Raw genomic sequence first — 15,704 nt, 5'->3', positions numbered from 1 at the left:
TAGTTGAAAGGATCTATTGAATCAATGAGACTCTCAAATGAGGGTAGATGGGAAATTTGAACCTTGAAGTATCCGATTTAGAGTCCAGACTCTGAACCACAGCGTCATCCCGGTATGTACAACGCACGCTGCAGAGTGATTTGGTTGGTTGTGTCGTTTTGATGCAAAGGGCAAGGAATCAAATGATATTATTTTATTTTGTTCGAAATGAAGAACACTGAGATGGTTTAGTCAAAAATAAGCACTAGCCGGAAGAATTGCATTGTTAGTGTCTGTTTGTTCACAGGCCTTTCTTGAGTGCTGTCTTTACCACAGGAACTCACTACGTATAGCAGGTATAATAAAGGTAAACGTAGGCCTGCATTACCATTGCAGTTTATTAGAACGAGCTTGAGATGTGAATAAACAATTCCGTTGATAAAGAAAGTGACTGTATCTGCAGTTTCAGGTAACATATGTGACAGAAAAACATTCCAATAACGTTATTCTTATGCTTAATTGAGCATTAAAAACGATATAAGATGAAATAAACACATTCACCTTTTTATTGGGAAATCGGGGCATTACACTGTAGTTAATGATAAGGGATTTGGAAGGTATGTTTTCTCTGTGAGAGGAGTAGGTTAAGAAAGACTCGAGACGATTCCTTCCTCTGAATGAAGAACGCTTGTAGTTTAAAGTGTCTCGGTGATTCAGTAGTTACAGAGGAAACAGTAGCTCATATCGGCAAGAAAGGGTGAACGAAGCGGAAATATCCTGTTCGACCCGTCGTATTCCTACATTGACTTTGAGCGACTTGGGAAACACAAAATCTATGTGACCGAAATGGGATATGAATTCTCCACCAGAAAAAGGGACCTGAGTCTCAACCATTGCATTACCTATCTCTGTCGTCCCACCCAATTATGCCCGTATGTCTGGGAAACATATCAAGAATATCAGATTGAGGGAACTCAAACATGGTCGAACGCACTGATTATTTGATAACGTGTCTAAATGGTCTGCACGTCAGCATACAGAGAAATACTAATTTCAGTTTAGAGTTGTCATACATATCAAGTACCGATAGTTTTATGATTCGAAGGGGCTACCTTCACAGTGGATTTTAAGAAGGTACTACTTCTTCCTGGTACACGGTGCGAGAATCATAGCGATAACACCAGAGTGAATGGTGTACGTATCCTATTTGCTGGAGGATTCATGGAAACACCTGGGGTGTTAAAGTGACTCACGTATCATGCTAAAACAGTACACGAAATTGAATATGGCGTCATGGGTAATACCAGGTGCACTTCGTTTAGTGTTGTTGCTTAATGGGAAATGATAGGTTCGCGCAAGGAGTTACGAAACGTTTCTGACGCCCTCGTCTGCACGTAGCATCTGCCGCCATAAAGCGAATATCTGCTGGGAGATTTCCTACCTGCCTTGAACCCGACGAGACCTGTGTGAGCGCACGTGCGTGTAACCCGTTCCACGTCATACTGCGACGTTTTGTTGTTACACTGGAGCGGTTGTGCTTTTTTTCTGTAGTGGCGCTTCTTCTCTTTTGCGTCCCTATCAGAGGATTATGTGCGACAAACAAGGAAAGAGGCAAGACTTGCTATGCAAGACGTTCTGGATTTCGAATTGCGTATTGGTACCACTTTGGTATTCAGTGCAGCCCTTGAATATACGACTGCAAGAATCAAGCACTTACGTTTATAAGGAAAAGAAATTAGTATAGGTAGTCATTTATCAACATCCTCTGGTAAGTATAGGTGTAGGCGTTTTCCAACGTTGAGTTACCACGGGTGGCCGATATACTGATACCACAAACGCAAAGACATAACTTGCGCTTTCCATCACTTTGTCTGGCACTATACACTGGGATGACAAAAAATCATGGGAAAGTGATGTGAAAATACGAGGCCTGTTCAGAAAGTAAGCTCCGATTGATTGCCAAATTGAAACCACAGTGAACATCAGAAATGTTTTACTTGTAACAATTAGCTACACCTTTCAGCTACTTCTCTACGTAGTCGCCGTTCTGACTTAGACTTTTGTCATAGCGTTGTACCAACTTTTCAATAGCCTCATCATAGAAGGCAGCCGCCAGTGCTTTCCGCCAATTCTCCAAGCTGGCCTACACCTCGTTGTCTGTGTCAAAATGTTGTCTTCAAAGACAGCGGTTCATGTGACCAGAGATGAAACTCAGGGGGAGACAATTGCGGACTGTATTGTGGGTAATCTCACATTTCCATTTGAAAACGATGCAGGAGCATCTTCATTGCCCCTGCAGAATGCGGCTGAGAATTGTCTTGAAGAAGAAACAGCACGACAGTTATGTAATGTTAGCTGCATAGCTTCAGGCGAAATTTCGCACCAGGCCCTCGTACTTGGCGGCAGACACTATTTTCTAGACATCTTTACGCACTCACTGCGAGCTCAGAAATGAGAAGAGCGACGTGATGCTAACTGGGGTTATACTAGAGACACTACCCAACACATCTGTGCAAAGCTTTATCGGATTTTCATAGTCGTTTCCATTTCGCGACCGATCGGAGCTTACTTTCTGAACGCCCCTCGTATATAGAAGGCGATAGTATCGCCGACACAGAATATAAAAGCGCAGTGAATTTCCTGAGCTGTCACTTGTACGTAGGTGATTCAAGAGAACAGGTTTCCGACGTGATGAGGGCTCCACGACGGGAATTAACAGACTTTGAACGCGGAGTGGTAGGTGGAGCTAGACACATGGGACATAACATTTCGCAAAGCGTTAGGGAACGCAATATTCCGAGATCCACAGTGTCAAGAGTGCGCCGAATATACCAAATTTCAGGCATTACCTCTCACCACAGACAACGCAGTGTACGACGGCCTTCACGTAACGGCCGAGAGCAGCGGCGTTTGCGAAGAATTTGCTGTGCTAACAGACAAACAACAGTTAGTGCAAAAATCAATGTAGGACGTACGACGAACGCATCAGTTAGGACAATTCGGCGAAATTTGGTGTTAATGGGCTGTGGCTTCAGACGATCGACGCTTTGTTAGCAGCACGGCATCGCCTGCTGAACCTCTGCTGGGATCGTGACCATATCGTTTGGAGCCTAGACGACTGGAAAAACCGTGGCTTGGTCAGATGAGCCCAGATTTCAGCGAGTAAGAGCTGATGGTAGGGTTCGAGTGTGGCACAGCTCCCAAGAAGCCATGGACGCAAGTTGACACCAAGGCACTGTGCAAACTGGTGGTGGTTGTATAATGGTGTGGGCTGTGCTTAAATGGAATGGGCTGGGTCCTCTGCTCCAGCCGAAATGACCATTGACTGGAAATGGTTATTTTCGGCTACTTGGATACCATTTTCAGTCATTCAGGGACTTCATGTCCCCATACAATGATGGCATTTTTATTGATGACAATATGCCATGTCACCGTGCCACGATTGTTCGCGACTGGTCTGAAGAACGTTCTGGACAGTTCAAGCGAATGGTTTGGCCACCCATCTAACATTTATGAGATCGAGAGGTCAGTTCGTGCACAAAAACCTGCACCTTCTACATACTCGCAATTATGGACGGCTATAGAAGCAGAGTGGCTCAATACTTCTGTAGGGGATTCCAACGAACTGTTGAATCTAAGCCACACAGAGTTGGTGCACTATGATGGGTAAACGGAGCACCGACGCGATATTAGGGTTCCATCCCCACCACAGTGAAATTACGCAGACATGCCCTCTTATTCACGTATCACCCATACAGGATGTATGTAAGCATGTCTGTACGGAAAAATGTCAGTACCACGATATATTTGACAGAACAACTGTACCAGATGTCCCACATGTCCAGACTGAAACTACCAAGGATTTAATAGTGTATGGACTATTACTTAAAATCGTCAAACATGCTTACCAACACACATCCAAACCTAATTCACCTCCTAAGGATACGTATTGTTGTGCAGGAATAACTCATCGCTCTGAAAAACAAATAGGAAGCTACAGAAGTAGGTTTCAAGTAGTCTTTAACGACGAATGATATTAGTTGAGCTGAACAGGATAAGCACGAAACATACACCACATGGAAATGGAAATGCCGTGTGGCTAGCGCCTCCCGTTGGGTAGACCGTTCGCCTGGTGCAAGTCTTTCGAGTTGACGCCACTTCGGCGACTTGCGTGTCGATGAGGATGAAATGATGGTGATAAGGGGATCGAACCCGGGCCGTTAGGTTTGACATTCCGTCACGCTGACCACTCAGCTACCAGGGGCGGACATACAGCACATAATGGACAGTGTTCTACCTGAAAACCAAGATCTATGGTTTCGTGTGCGAGAGGTCATATTTAGATCCGACAATCACTTCGGAATGAGTACCTCGACTCATGTGATCGAACCACAGGTACTGAATTTTCTGTGGTTTACAGAGAGAACTGACGTGTTGCGATATACGTAAGTGTCATTTATTCTGAGTACTCTCTGCAGTAACAGGTGTAAGAGTTTTCGATCATTAAAGCTGTTCAACTGTTATTTATACGTAAATGTGATAAAATTGATTGAGAGTTGATGAATATCAGTACTAAATCATGAATGGAGTGCTTACCTATTTAGCTCCTTTTGTCAAGCCTGTGCTATAATTACTAGACTTTCATAACATCGTATTCTCAAATGCACCTTTCTTCAACCGATGTAAAGAGATGGATGGCACAGGCATTTACACCAGCATCTCACTATTATTTTTGAATATTTGGAAGAATTTTTCCGCTAGTAACTAACGACTATTTAGGTGAAATGTAATTAACGTGATCTCTGTCAGGGAAGGATCATTGAAACCCGTTATACACTCACTTTTTTGCGTTCCCTACTGTTTTCTCAAATCACTACTGATTAATACCTAGTTAATTTCCAACTGAAATGTACATCTTATGCAACCGTCTTATTGTTACTATTCATTATTTTTAATTGTTATTCACTTGATGTTGTAATATGTTTTATAATTATGGAGCTATGCTGAAGTGGTCATAAAGAGTTAAGAAAAGTAAAAAGGATCACTTCCCAGCGTTCAGTTATTAAAAGATGAATACAGACTCTGGAAAGCAGAACCCTAAGGATCACTGAAGATGAGATAGAAAATTAAGTCCGAGTTATACGAATTTTTCCAGAAAGGCAGCTATCGGGATAATACACTTGTTATACAGCCGTTTATATAGCACCCTGTTGTAAGATAAATGAGTTTTCTCGCATTAATAAGAAACTGTTCCGACGTTGATCTATATCCTTACATTGTGATAGGTTACCAACTCCTGGCAGAGGAAGAGCCGTTTAGTGAACATATGTGCGTGCACTGTGTGAAAAAGTTCCGTATGCGGTGTGACAGGGCAGGAATGAGACTGACGCTGGAGATCTGCCTACTGCGGAGCGGAAGAACACATTTTCAGCAAACAGGTCGATCAATTCAACGGAGTTTATCGATGTTGATGAAACTTGTCACGCTGAGAGGACGCAGCTGAAGGTCGACTGGCAGACGCACACTAACTGCTACGACAAATCTTTCGTCAGTAGTACAAGCAGTCATCTTTATGTGATGTTGATATGCCATCATTGTAACACACTGTAGACGGTTAACGATAGGTATATACCACGAAACAACAGCACTATCAGGAATGATCGATCGGAATGGCACATTTGTAAAGCACTGGAATTTTGAAGAATCGGGGCTTAGTTCCCCGTCTGGCCGTACCAGAATCGTGTTTCTGCTCTTTCCATAAATCGCTGTAGGCAAATTCAGGGGTGGTTCCCTTGGAAGAGACAATGCTGATTTCCTCCTCAAGCCAATTTCATGCTCCGTCTCTAATGACCTCACGTCGACAGGATGTCAGCATTAATCTTCCGTCTTTCCTTCCTTCTTTTCCTAATAGAAGGGGTACACTCAGAGAATATCTATCCGTTAACGACAATTATCAGCCTACTGACTAATTTGTGAGGAAACCTCTCATTCTGTTGTTGTTGTTGTGGTCTTCAGGCCTGAGGCTGGTTTGATGCAGCTCTCCATGCTACTCTATCCTGTGCAAGCTTCTTCATCTCCCAGTACCTACTGCTACCTACATCCTTCTGAATCTGCTTAGTGTATTCATCTCGTGGTCTCCCTCTACGATTTTTACCCTCCACGCTGCCCTCCAATACTAAATTGGTGACCCCTTGATGCCTCAGAACATGTCCTACCAACCGATCCCGTCTTATGGTCAAGCTGTGGCACAAACTCCTCTTCTCCCCAATCCTAATCAGTACCTCCTCATTAGTTATGTGATCTACCCATCTAATCTTCAGCATTCTTCTGTAGCACCACATTTCGAAAGCTTCTATTCTCTTCTTGTCCAAACTATTTACCGTCCATGTTTCACTTCCATACAAATACTTTCAGAAATGACTTCGTGACACTTAAATCTATACTCGATGTTAACAAATTTCTCTTCTTCAGAAACGCTTTCCTTGCCATTGCCAGTCTACATTTTATATCCTCTCTACTTCGACCATCATCAGTTATTTTTCTCCCCAAATAGCAAAACTCCTTTACTACTTTAAGTGTCTCATTTCCTAGTCTAATACCCTCAGCATCACCCGACTTAATTCGACTACATTCCATTATCCTCGTTTTGCTTTTGTTGATGTTCATCTTATATCCTCCCTTCAAGACACCATCCATTCCGTTCAACTGCTCTTCTAAGTCCTTTGCTGTCTATGACAGAATTACAATGTCATCGGCGAACCTCAAAGTTTTTATTTCTTCTCCATGGATTTTAATACCTACTCCGAATTTTTCTTTTGTTTCCTTTACTGCTTGCTCAATATACAGATTGAATAACGTCGGGGAGAGGCTACAACCCTGTCTTACTCCCTTCCCAACCACTGCTTCCCTTTCATGTCCCTCGACTCTTATAACTGCCATCTGGTTTCTGTACAAATTGTAAATAGCCTTTCGCTTCCTGTATTTTACCCCTGCCACCTTTAGAATTTGAAAGAGCGTATTCCAGTCAACATTGTCAAAAGCTTTCCCTAAGTACCTCTCATTCTGGGACAATTTTAATGCCCATTCTGGAGCCCCTCAGAATCGTGGGGCACAGTCACGCCTTCCCTTTCAACTTTAGCAGCTGAACAATTGCATCGTTGGATATGTTTTCCTTACCACGGAGGAAGTGACAATAAAGCGTATTATTTTCTTTGGAGAATCATGCTGCAGTTACTTATGGCTATTCAAAGAGTTTAGACCGTAGATGACTAACAATGACCCTACACCGTTTAGTAACTCTTATTTCCAAGACATAACGGGTTGGGATACGATCATCTCCCGTGAATACTTGAAGATTGGCGAGGAGCACAAAGTCCAGTAACATTTAGCAGTGAAAGTCTGCACGTATGTCTTAAGTTAGCACTCTCCATAAGGTTAACCCAGTTGTGATGTATGAGGAACGGCTTTAGACTACGATAAATGTCAATCAATCAGCCTTTCGGTAGGACACTGGCTTCATTTGAAGTGGCAAAGTAAACACAATTTGATTCTATTTTATGTTTCTCTCGTGTGAACCTGCGTTGCAGATACGCCTAGCATTTCTTTTATCGTGCTGCATATAACTGCTTCACTTGTCCTAATTGATTTTGTAGTCCGGTAGATGGTACACCCATATCCGTAATTTCTGAAATTTGCGTTTTTGCGAATACCATCACGCAACACTTATGCATCATCGTTCAAATTATGGAACATTCATCATCTTGGACAGTTTCCAGCCACTGGCTGGGTCTGTACAGCGGGGACTTCGTGTGCCCCAGGACCGCTACGGTAGCTGGGAAGGCCCTATGGGAACCCTGAAACGTGACGGCTAACGGGGCTCTGGTGAAGCTGCGATAGGCCTAGCAAGCCAGTAGTGGATAAATCAACTGCTTTTAAAAAGGGAACATGCCTCGGATATGGAACATTATTTGTTGTAAAACCTTTGCAGTATGTGAGCTCTTAATAGCACAGATACTCGAAAGAAACTATTTTGGTTTGGGTTCACGGTAGAAGGGCGAAGAAGTGAAGCGAACAAGATGCATTCCAAGAGATACCGGTTCATGATATATTTGCTCAGCAAAGCAGTACCTTAACCAGGGATCTTCGTCAACAAAAATGCAGTAAGCAATAATTGTCCTTCAAGTCAGGAGACAACAGTACTAAATGCATCTTACATTGATTTTAATCATACGAATAATTCCATAGTTCTGGAAACAGACTTAGGGTTCTTCGAGTTAAGCTATTTTTAAGCGACTGGTTTATAAACTGCACCGTAGTGCGATATTGTAGGACCCTCTGTAACTGGCTGGGTAAATCAGCCAGAAGCTCGCAAGTAGGCAAGTACAACCTATCTGCATCAGGGCCACGCCCACGAAAGCACCGTGGGGTTTAAACCGGCCTTCGGGTCGAGGAGAGCTTTACAACAAGCTGTTTTCGAACAGTTATGAAAAGAAATCTGAAAGTATTTGTATGGAGTGTAGCCATGTATGGAAGTGAAACGTGGACGATAAATAGTTTAGACAAAAAGAGAATAGAAGCTTTCGAAATGTGGTGCTACAGAATGATGCTGAAGTTTAGATGGGTAGATCACATAACTAATGAGGAGGTATTGAATAGAATTGGGGAGAAGAGAAATTTGTGGCACAATTTGACTAGAAGAAGGGATCGGTTGGTAGGACATATTCTGATGCATAAAGGGATGACCAATTTAGTATTGGAGGGCAGCACGGAGGGTAAAAATCGTAGAGGGAGACCAAGAGATGAATACACTAAACAGATTCAGAATGATGTAGGTTGCAGTAGCTACTGGGAGATGAAGAAGCTTGCACAGGATAGAGTAGCGTGGAGAGCTGCATCAAACCAGTCTCTGGACTGAAGACCACAACAACAACAATAACAACATGAAAAGAAAAGAGGTAATTCTTCAAGATGAATAGAAGGAACTGGAACCCTGTCAGAAGTGTGAATTTTTTAAATTCGAACGACTGTGCTAAGAGGAACAACAGCTCACGAATCCCAGATACCCGACACATCGAGCTTAAAAACCACGTCCTATGCCTGAAAATCATATTGCTTACAAGCAGAAGCAGAGCAGAGTCAGCCAAGCTGTGAGAAATGCTGAACTTGGATATGACCATACATTAACTAACAACAGAAATAGACCAGCTGTCCTACGGAAAAATGTGCATGGGTGTGGTGTAGGCAAAGTGGAAGTTGCAGCTGATCCCATTGACCCAGCCGAAGAACTGAACCGGTACTTCACATTACCTGCGACCACAGTTAAAACAGAAACAAAATATAGACTCATTCATTAGTAGTAAACGACTATAATCCCGAAGAATTGTATCTACAGCATGTTACTTGCAATATCGTCAATAAACGCATCACGTGTATCAGATCAACATCTACTGGACACGATAGCATCACAGTCCAAATGATGAAGCTTACTGTTGATCCACTACTGTCTACTAAAACAGATATCCTCAACCACTGCTTAACCACAAGTATTTTCCCTAAGGCCTGGGAACAGGGATATTTATGCAATTTTCTAAAAAGGACGTTGCCACAGCATCCTCTGGTTAGCGACCTACTTGCATTCTTCCTGCACTGACCAAGGCCTTGGAATATATAGACCACGACCAGCTAACAAACAACCTAACCATAAACAGCCGACTAGAAGAATACTACTCAGGTTTCCATCAACATCGCAGCACAACATAAAGGTAACAGATGACCTGGAATTTGTCATGGATGCACAAGAGGCGACTATCATGTGCTACTTAGACTTCAGTAAAGCCTCTGACGCCGACCACTTCGACATTTTAGCAGCAAAATCTAGCATCCTAAGTGTCTATCCAAGCGCTGTGCAGTGGTTTCGCTCATACCTGACGTCTCGCCAGCAATGCTGAAATTTTGGCATCATGAGGTCACAATGTAGGCATGTGGTATTAGATGTCACCCACGGTTGGGTATTAGATACTATACTATTTTCATTGTATGTCAATGATGTGCTATCAATTTGTTCTGATGCAAATACCATAGGTGTGCTGAGGACCTCCAGTTGTCTCTAAGTCCAGAACCAATAAAGCTGAAGGCAGCTATCGAGAATCTTAATATTGATCTGTGCACCCTATCAAAATAGGCGCAGAATATTGGGTTAGAGCTCCATTCATCCAAAACCCAAGTGGCACTGGATGATCATTCCAGGCTCATTAGCCCAAAATATCGGGAGTCTCTACCGTCTTTAATCCTAAATGGGACAAATATCAACTGCTCTCCCTCAGAAAAGAGTCTAGGAGTAATAATGGAAGCGTAAATTGGATTGAGCACTTAACTGCAATGTGCAAGAAGGTATCAGTATCCCTCCACGCCCTAAAAAAATATAAAAGGTTCTTCCTTCTTGACCTGAATGGACTTGTACTTCCAGATATTGCTTATATCGATGTTATCCTGCAAGGTCTTTCTCAGGAAGGCTAACGGCTCCCGGAACTAGTTGTGAATGCCTTCGTTCGATATATTTGTGATATTTAATCTTTGATCATATTTCACCACATATGCACAGCTATCCTGGCTGCAGGTAGTCACGCGCAGAGGTTTCCATACCTTCTGTCTTCTCTACTGTCTTATTGACGTACACTGTCCCTCACATCTCTCCTCGACCTTCACGCTCTTGTCTGGATAACACGGTGGAAACACACGTTCCCATCAGAGCAAAATCATTTCCGTCCCATTCCATCGTTCAGGCAGATTCTTTAAGTTCTTCTCAGTAGCAGGAACCCGACTCTAGAATAACCTCTCGCATTATATTCGAAAAGTGAATGATACACTGAGGCGCGAAAGAAACTGGTGTAAGGATGCGTGTTCAAATACAGAGATGCGTAAACAGGCAGAATACTGCGCTGCAGTGGCAACGCCTATATAAGGCAAGTGCCTGGCGCAGTTGTTAGCTCGGTTACTGCTGCTACAACGGTAGGTTATCAAAATGTGAGTGAGTCTGAACGTCGGAGCACGAGCGATGGGACACAGCACCTCCGAGATAGCAATGAAGTGGAGATTTTCCCATACGACAATATCACGAGCGTGCCGTGAATAACAAGATTCCCGTGAAAGATCAAATCTGCGACATCGCTGCGACCGGAAAAAGATCCTGCAAGAACGGGGCCAACGACGACTGAAGAGAATCGTTCAACTTGACAGAAGTGAACCCCTTCTGCCAACTGCAGCAGATTTCAGTACTGTACCATCAAGTATCAGCGTGTAAATTATTCAACGAAACACCATCGATATGGGCTTTCGGAGCTGAAGGCCCACTCGTGTGCCCTTGATGACTGCACGAGGCAAAGCTTTACACCGCCTGGGCCGGTCAACATCGAAATTGGACTATTGATGACTGGAAGCATGTTGCCTGGTCGAACGAGTCTTGTTTCAAGTTGTATCTAGCGGATGGACGTGTATGGGTATAGTGACAACCTCATGAATCCGTGGACATTGCATGTCAGCAAGGGACTGTTCAAGCTGGTGAGGCTCTGTAATAGTGTGGGTCGTGTGCAGTTGGATTGATATGGAACCACTGATACGTCTAGATACGACTCTGGCAGATGACACGTACGTAAGCATCCTATCTGATCTCCTGAATCCCTTCATATCCATTGTGCATTCCGACGGACTTGGGCAATTAGAAGAGGACAATGCGACACCCCACAAGTTCAGAATTCCTCATAGTGGCTTCAGGAACACTCTTCTGAGTTCAAGAAATTCCGCTGGCCACCAAACTCCCCAGACATGAATATTACTGAGCATATTTGTGATGGCTTGCCACGTGCTGTTCAGAAGACATCTCCACCCCCTCGTACTCTTACGGATTTATGGGCAGCCCTGCAAGATTCATAGTGTCAATTCTCTGCAGCACTACTTCAGACATTAGTCGTGATGGGGCATTTCTGCATGCTCGCGGGGTTCCTACACGATATTAGGCAGGTGTACCAGTTTATTTGGCTCTTCAGCGTATCCCCAAGTTCAGAAGACAGTTAATGAGATATCTACTGAAGCAACAATAATGACAAACACCGTTCCTGTACGCACTCGTTATCCCTGTACGTCCTTCTTCCCACCTGGTCTTCCTCGTTTCCCAGTATTTTTAGCTGGTGCAAACGCCTTAAATTTCTTTTCCCAAATCTCTTTGTATCTGAAAACATCTGTTTTGCACACCTATAAAATCTTTCTACAGCCACCACTCCTTTCATTATTGTTGTTATTATTAATATTAGTCGTAGCGGCACCATTGGTAGAATTACGGCAGTACTAACTTTGCTAGTCAGAATTATTTAATCACGTTGCGTCTATGGACACACAAATCATTTTAATACAATTTATCACATTAAAACTATAATTTCTTAGCTGACTATGATATAAAAAGGCACCGCATGAGTAAGACCACGGTCCGATGTAAGAGAGGGTCTGAAGACCCTAATCAGATGAAGTTAAATCATTAAATAAGTAAAAATAAAAGAAATATTCTACTGTACTGTATCAGATCGATGACATTGTAATACGGTTCACTTATTTGGTTTGTAAACGAGTTCAGCGGATTCATTTGGAGGTCCGTGGTAGCTTCTTTCATGTGGAGGCACCTTACCAACAGTTAAGGTAACCGACGAAACAGTCTGCTAAGGCTGCAGATGACCGATACGAGTGCCTTGACAGCACTATGTCTCCTGCAGCGCCTCTCCTGGGCACTTGACCATATCGGTTGGACCCAAGACAACTGGAAAATCGTGGCCTGATCAAACGAGTCCAGATTCAAGTGAGTACGGGCTGATCGTAGCGTTCGAGTGTGACCCAGAGGCCACGAACCCATGGAGGCACTGTGGAAGCTAGTGTCGGCTCCAAAATGGTGTGGGCTGTGTTTAAATGGAATTGACTGGGTCCTTTGGTCCAACTGAAACGACCATTTACTGGAAATGAGTGTTTTTGGCTGCTTAGAGACCATTTGCAGCCATCCATGGACTTCATGTTCCCATACAACGATGGAATTTTTATGGATGACAATGCGCCATGTCGCCGTGCAACTACTGTTCGCGATTGGTCTGAAGAACACTCTGGATAATTCGAGCGAATGGTTTGGTCACCCATCGAACATTTATGGCATCGAGAGTTCAGTTCGTGCACAAAAACCTGCACCTTCAACACTTTCGCATTTATGGGCGGCTACAGACGCAGCATGGCTTAATATTTTTGCAGGGACTTCTAATGACTTGTTGAGTCCATGCGACGTCAAGGTGCTGCCGTACACCGGGCAAAAGGAGGCTCGACACGATGTTCGATGGTAACAGATGACTTTTGTCACCTGAGTGTTCATTGCTCCATGGAGATATAAAAAAAGCAGCGCCTGAGACATATTTATGAAATACTATTGCACTTGCTGCACCGAACTTCCTGGAAACCTGGCACATCAACACTAGATTGTCTCTAGTGAGATTGGGAGGTCCAGAATAGTGGATGTACACAAATTATGCACCCCAGTAGGTTGTGTTGCACCTCAGACAAGTATCTACACCACAAATAAATAACGAACAATGAGGTGGCCAGCTTGTGGCTCAAGCTCTGCCATAGCTACGTCAGTGTTGCCTCTGGGTGTGCGGAGACGGCTCACCTGGCTGTGCGACGACGCCGACGTCGCCCCCGCAGACAGCAGCGACGGCGAGAGACGCCAGCAGGGCGAGCGTCCGCGGATGCATGTCGGCTGGAGGCGGCCGGCACCCACGCCTCTATTTGTAGGCTCGCAGACACCGCCGCCGCCGCCACTGGGGTTACGTAAGCCCGCAGCCTCTGGGGCGCGCGACGGCCATCCGGAGGCCGCTGGTTGTCCTCTTCCCCTACTTCCCCTCCACTTCCCGCTGCTGCCGTACCTTATGGAGAGAGAATGAACATTTCAATGAAGCTGGGGAAACACAGGATTCAGCCAGCGTTAAATATCAACCCAAGCAGCTCCGTAAAAAAAGGAGTACAGACCGCAGTTCGCAGTGCGTATCCTCGCCTCGACAGAGCCTGACTCGGTACACCGGAACTACGGGAAGTTTTTCTTGTTATAATGTGGGGTCGGGTGAGATTAGCGAATCCCCTCTGGAAGTTTGTGGTGTGTATCTTGTTCACACAACAAATTCCCTCCCTTTTCCTTCTTACATGCATGATAACCACGGTAGAAATTGGCCAAAAAATAGCAACTCATTTCAGTGTATATCCTTGGTCCCAGGAGAGGAAATGCTACCGTACCTTTTGGAGAATGGTTCATTTTTAAAAAGGTAACATTCTCTGCAAACAATTTCATCGTCATTTATTGTCGTGAGGGTCCCACTGGTGTCCTATCATGTGCTTTATCCAGGAGATGCGAATATTGTCAGGCAACCAGAGTTCTCAGCTCTTTAGCTTTATCCAAAGTCCACCACGTGGCGATGAGATGACGTTGCACTCCAGTCCCACACTACTGTAGGCAATTAAAGACGTGCCGCCTTCCTGCAAGAAAACTTGTTTTGTTTAATACATAAACATGTTTCACCACAGTTGTGACATCTTCAGTGGCTTCTTTTTCCTTTTATCTTTCTGAACTATATACTCGAAAATTTTATGTTCGTCAGGAATACTCTGTTATCAGATTTCGTAGCTGTTTGGATTACATATGTACTTTACCTTTTGCATTATCTACGCGCTGATGCTGCCAAAAGAAATCAGCCACAAGACTAAATTACTACAGCGTGTCATCTGCAATCTAGAGATATTAGGGAAACGTCTGAATTGAATTTTTGTTTAGAATATTTGCTTTAAGCTGTATATTCTGGTTAGACTTGGCGTGAGTCCCTTTTTTCGTGCCTGCCGTCTGTGCCGTTGAGCTGTCCTCAGCTGTACATAATTTAAATGCCAGAAAAATGTTTTGGTATTACGTTTAAAATGAGCTACAATTTGTTGAGCTTGCTTTGAAAAAGTATTTTGGTGTCGTTTGCCACTTATAGATTGTGTTTCAGATTTTTAACAGCATTTAGCCAGGTTTTCTATTCCTAATTAGTGAATTCTGGATGTTACTACGTTGTTACGGCACACTGTTCGATTCATTATTGGTGAGTTGCCACGAAATTTTAATTTGCCCGATTTCGTTTCATTCTGGTTGTGTGTGTTTGTTTTATTGAGTTTTCTTGTGAAATGCTTGATAGTTCACTTAGAGTGATGAATAATGGAAACTGGAAATTTTTGGTAAGGTCTTATGGGAGCAAACTGCTGAGGTCATCGGTCCCTAAGTTTACGCACTACTTAACCTAACTTAAACTAACTTACGCTAAGGACAACACACACACCCATGCCCGAGGGAGAACTCGAACCTCCGACGTGGTGAGCCGTGTGGACCGTGACAAGGCACCCTAGACCGCACGGCTACCCCGCGCGGCGATGAATAATGTTTTGTTGCGCAGTTCTGTTTGGACATTGATAACTTTTTGCCCTGTAGGATAGGTTTTTGGATTTAGTAATATTCGTTTATTGTTAATATGTGGTGCAGATGATAACTTGAGAATACTATATGATTACTTAATCGATACTGTCTGTAACATCTCTAGAATGTTCCTAGCGCGGCCCATAGCTGATTACTCGATCTAAATGAAAAGAACACCTGACTCTCGGCTGGTAATAATTTGCAATAA

General features: G+C 43.7%; 1 protein-coding gene across 1 annotated transcript in view; it reads right to left on the bottom strand.

The window, feature by feature from the left end:
* Positions 1–13,804, bottom strand: part of LOC126234989 (loricrin-like) — a 55,226-nt gene extending 41,422 nt beyond the window's left edge. The window contains exon 1 of the mRNA XM_049943729.1: positions 13,670–13,804. Coding sequence (XP_049799686.1) covers positions 13,670–13,754 — 85 coding nt within the window. The 5' untranslated portion in view covers positions 13,755–13,804. The remainder of the gene's footprint in view (positions 1–13,669) is intronic.
* Positions 13,805–15,704: the final 1,900 nt, after the last annotated feature.

This window comes from Schistocerca nitens, chromosome 1 (assembly GCF_023898315.1).
Source record: "Schistocerca nitens isolate TAMUIC-IGC-003100 chromosome 1, iqSchNite1.1, whole genome shotgun sequence".
NCBI lineage: Eukaryota > Metazoa > Arthropoda > Insecta > Orthoptera > Acrididae > Schistocerca > Schistocerca nitens.
This window is presented reverse-complemented; position numbering and strand designations above follow the sequence as displayed.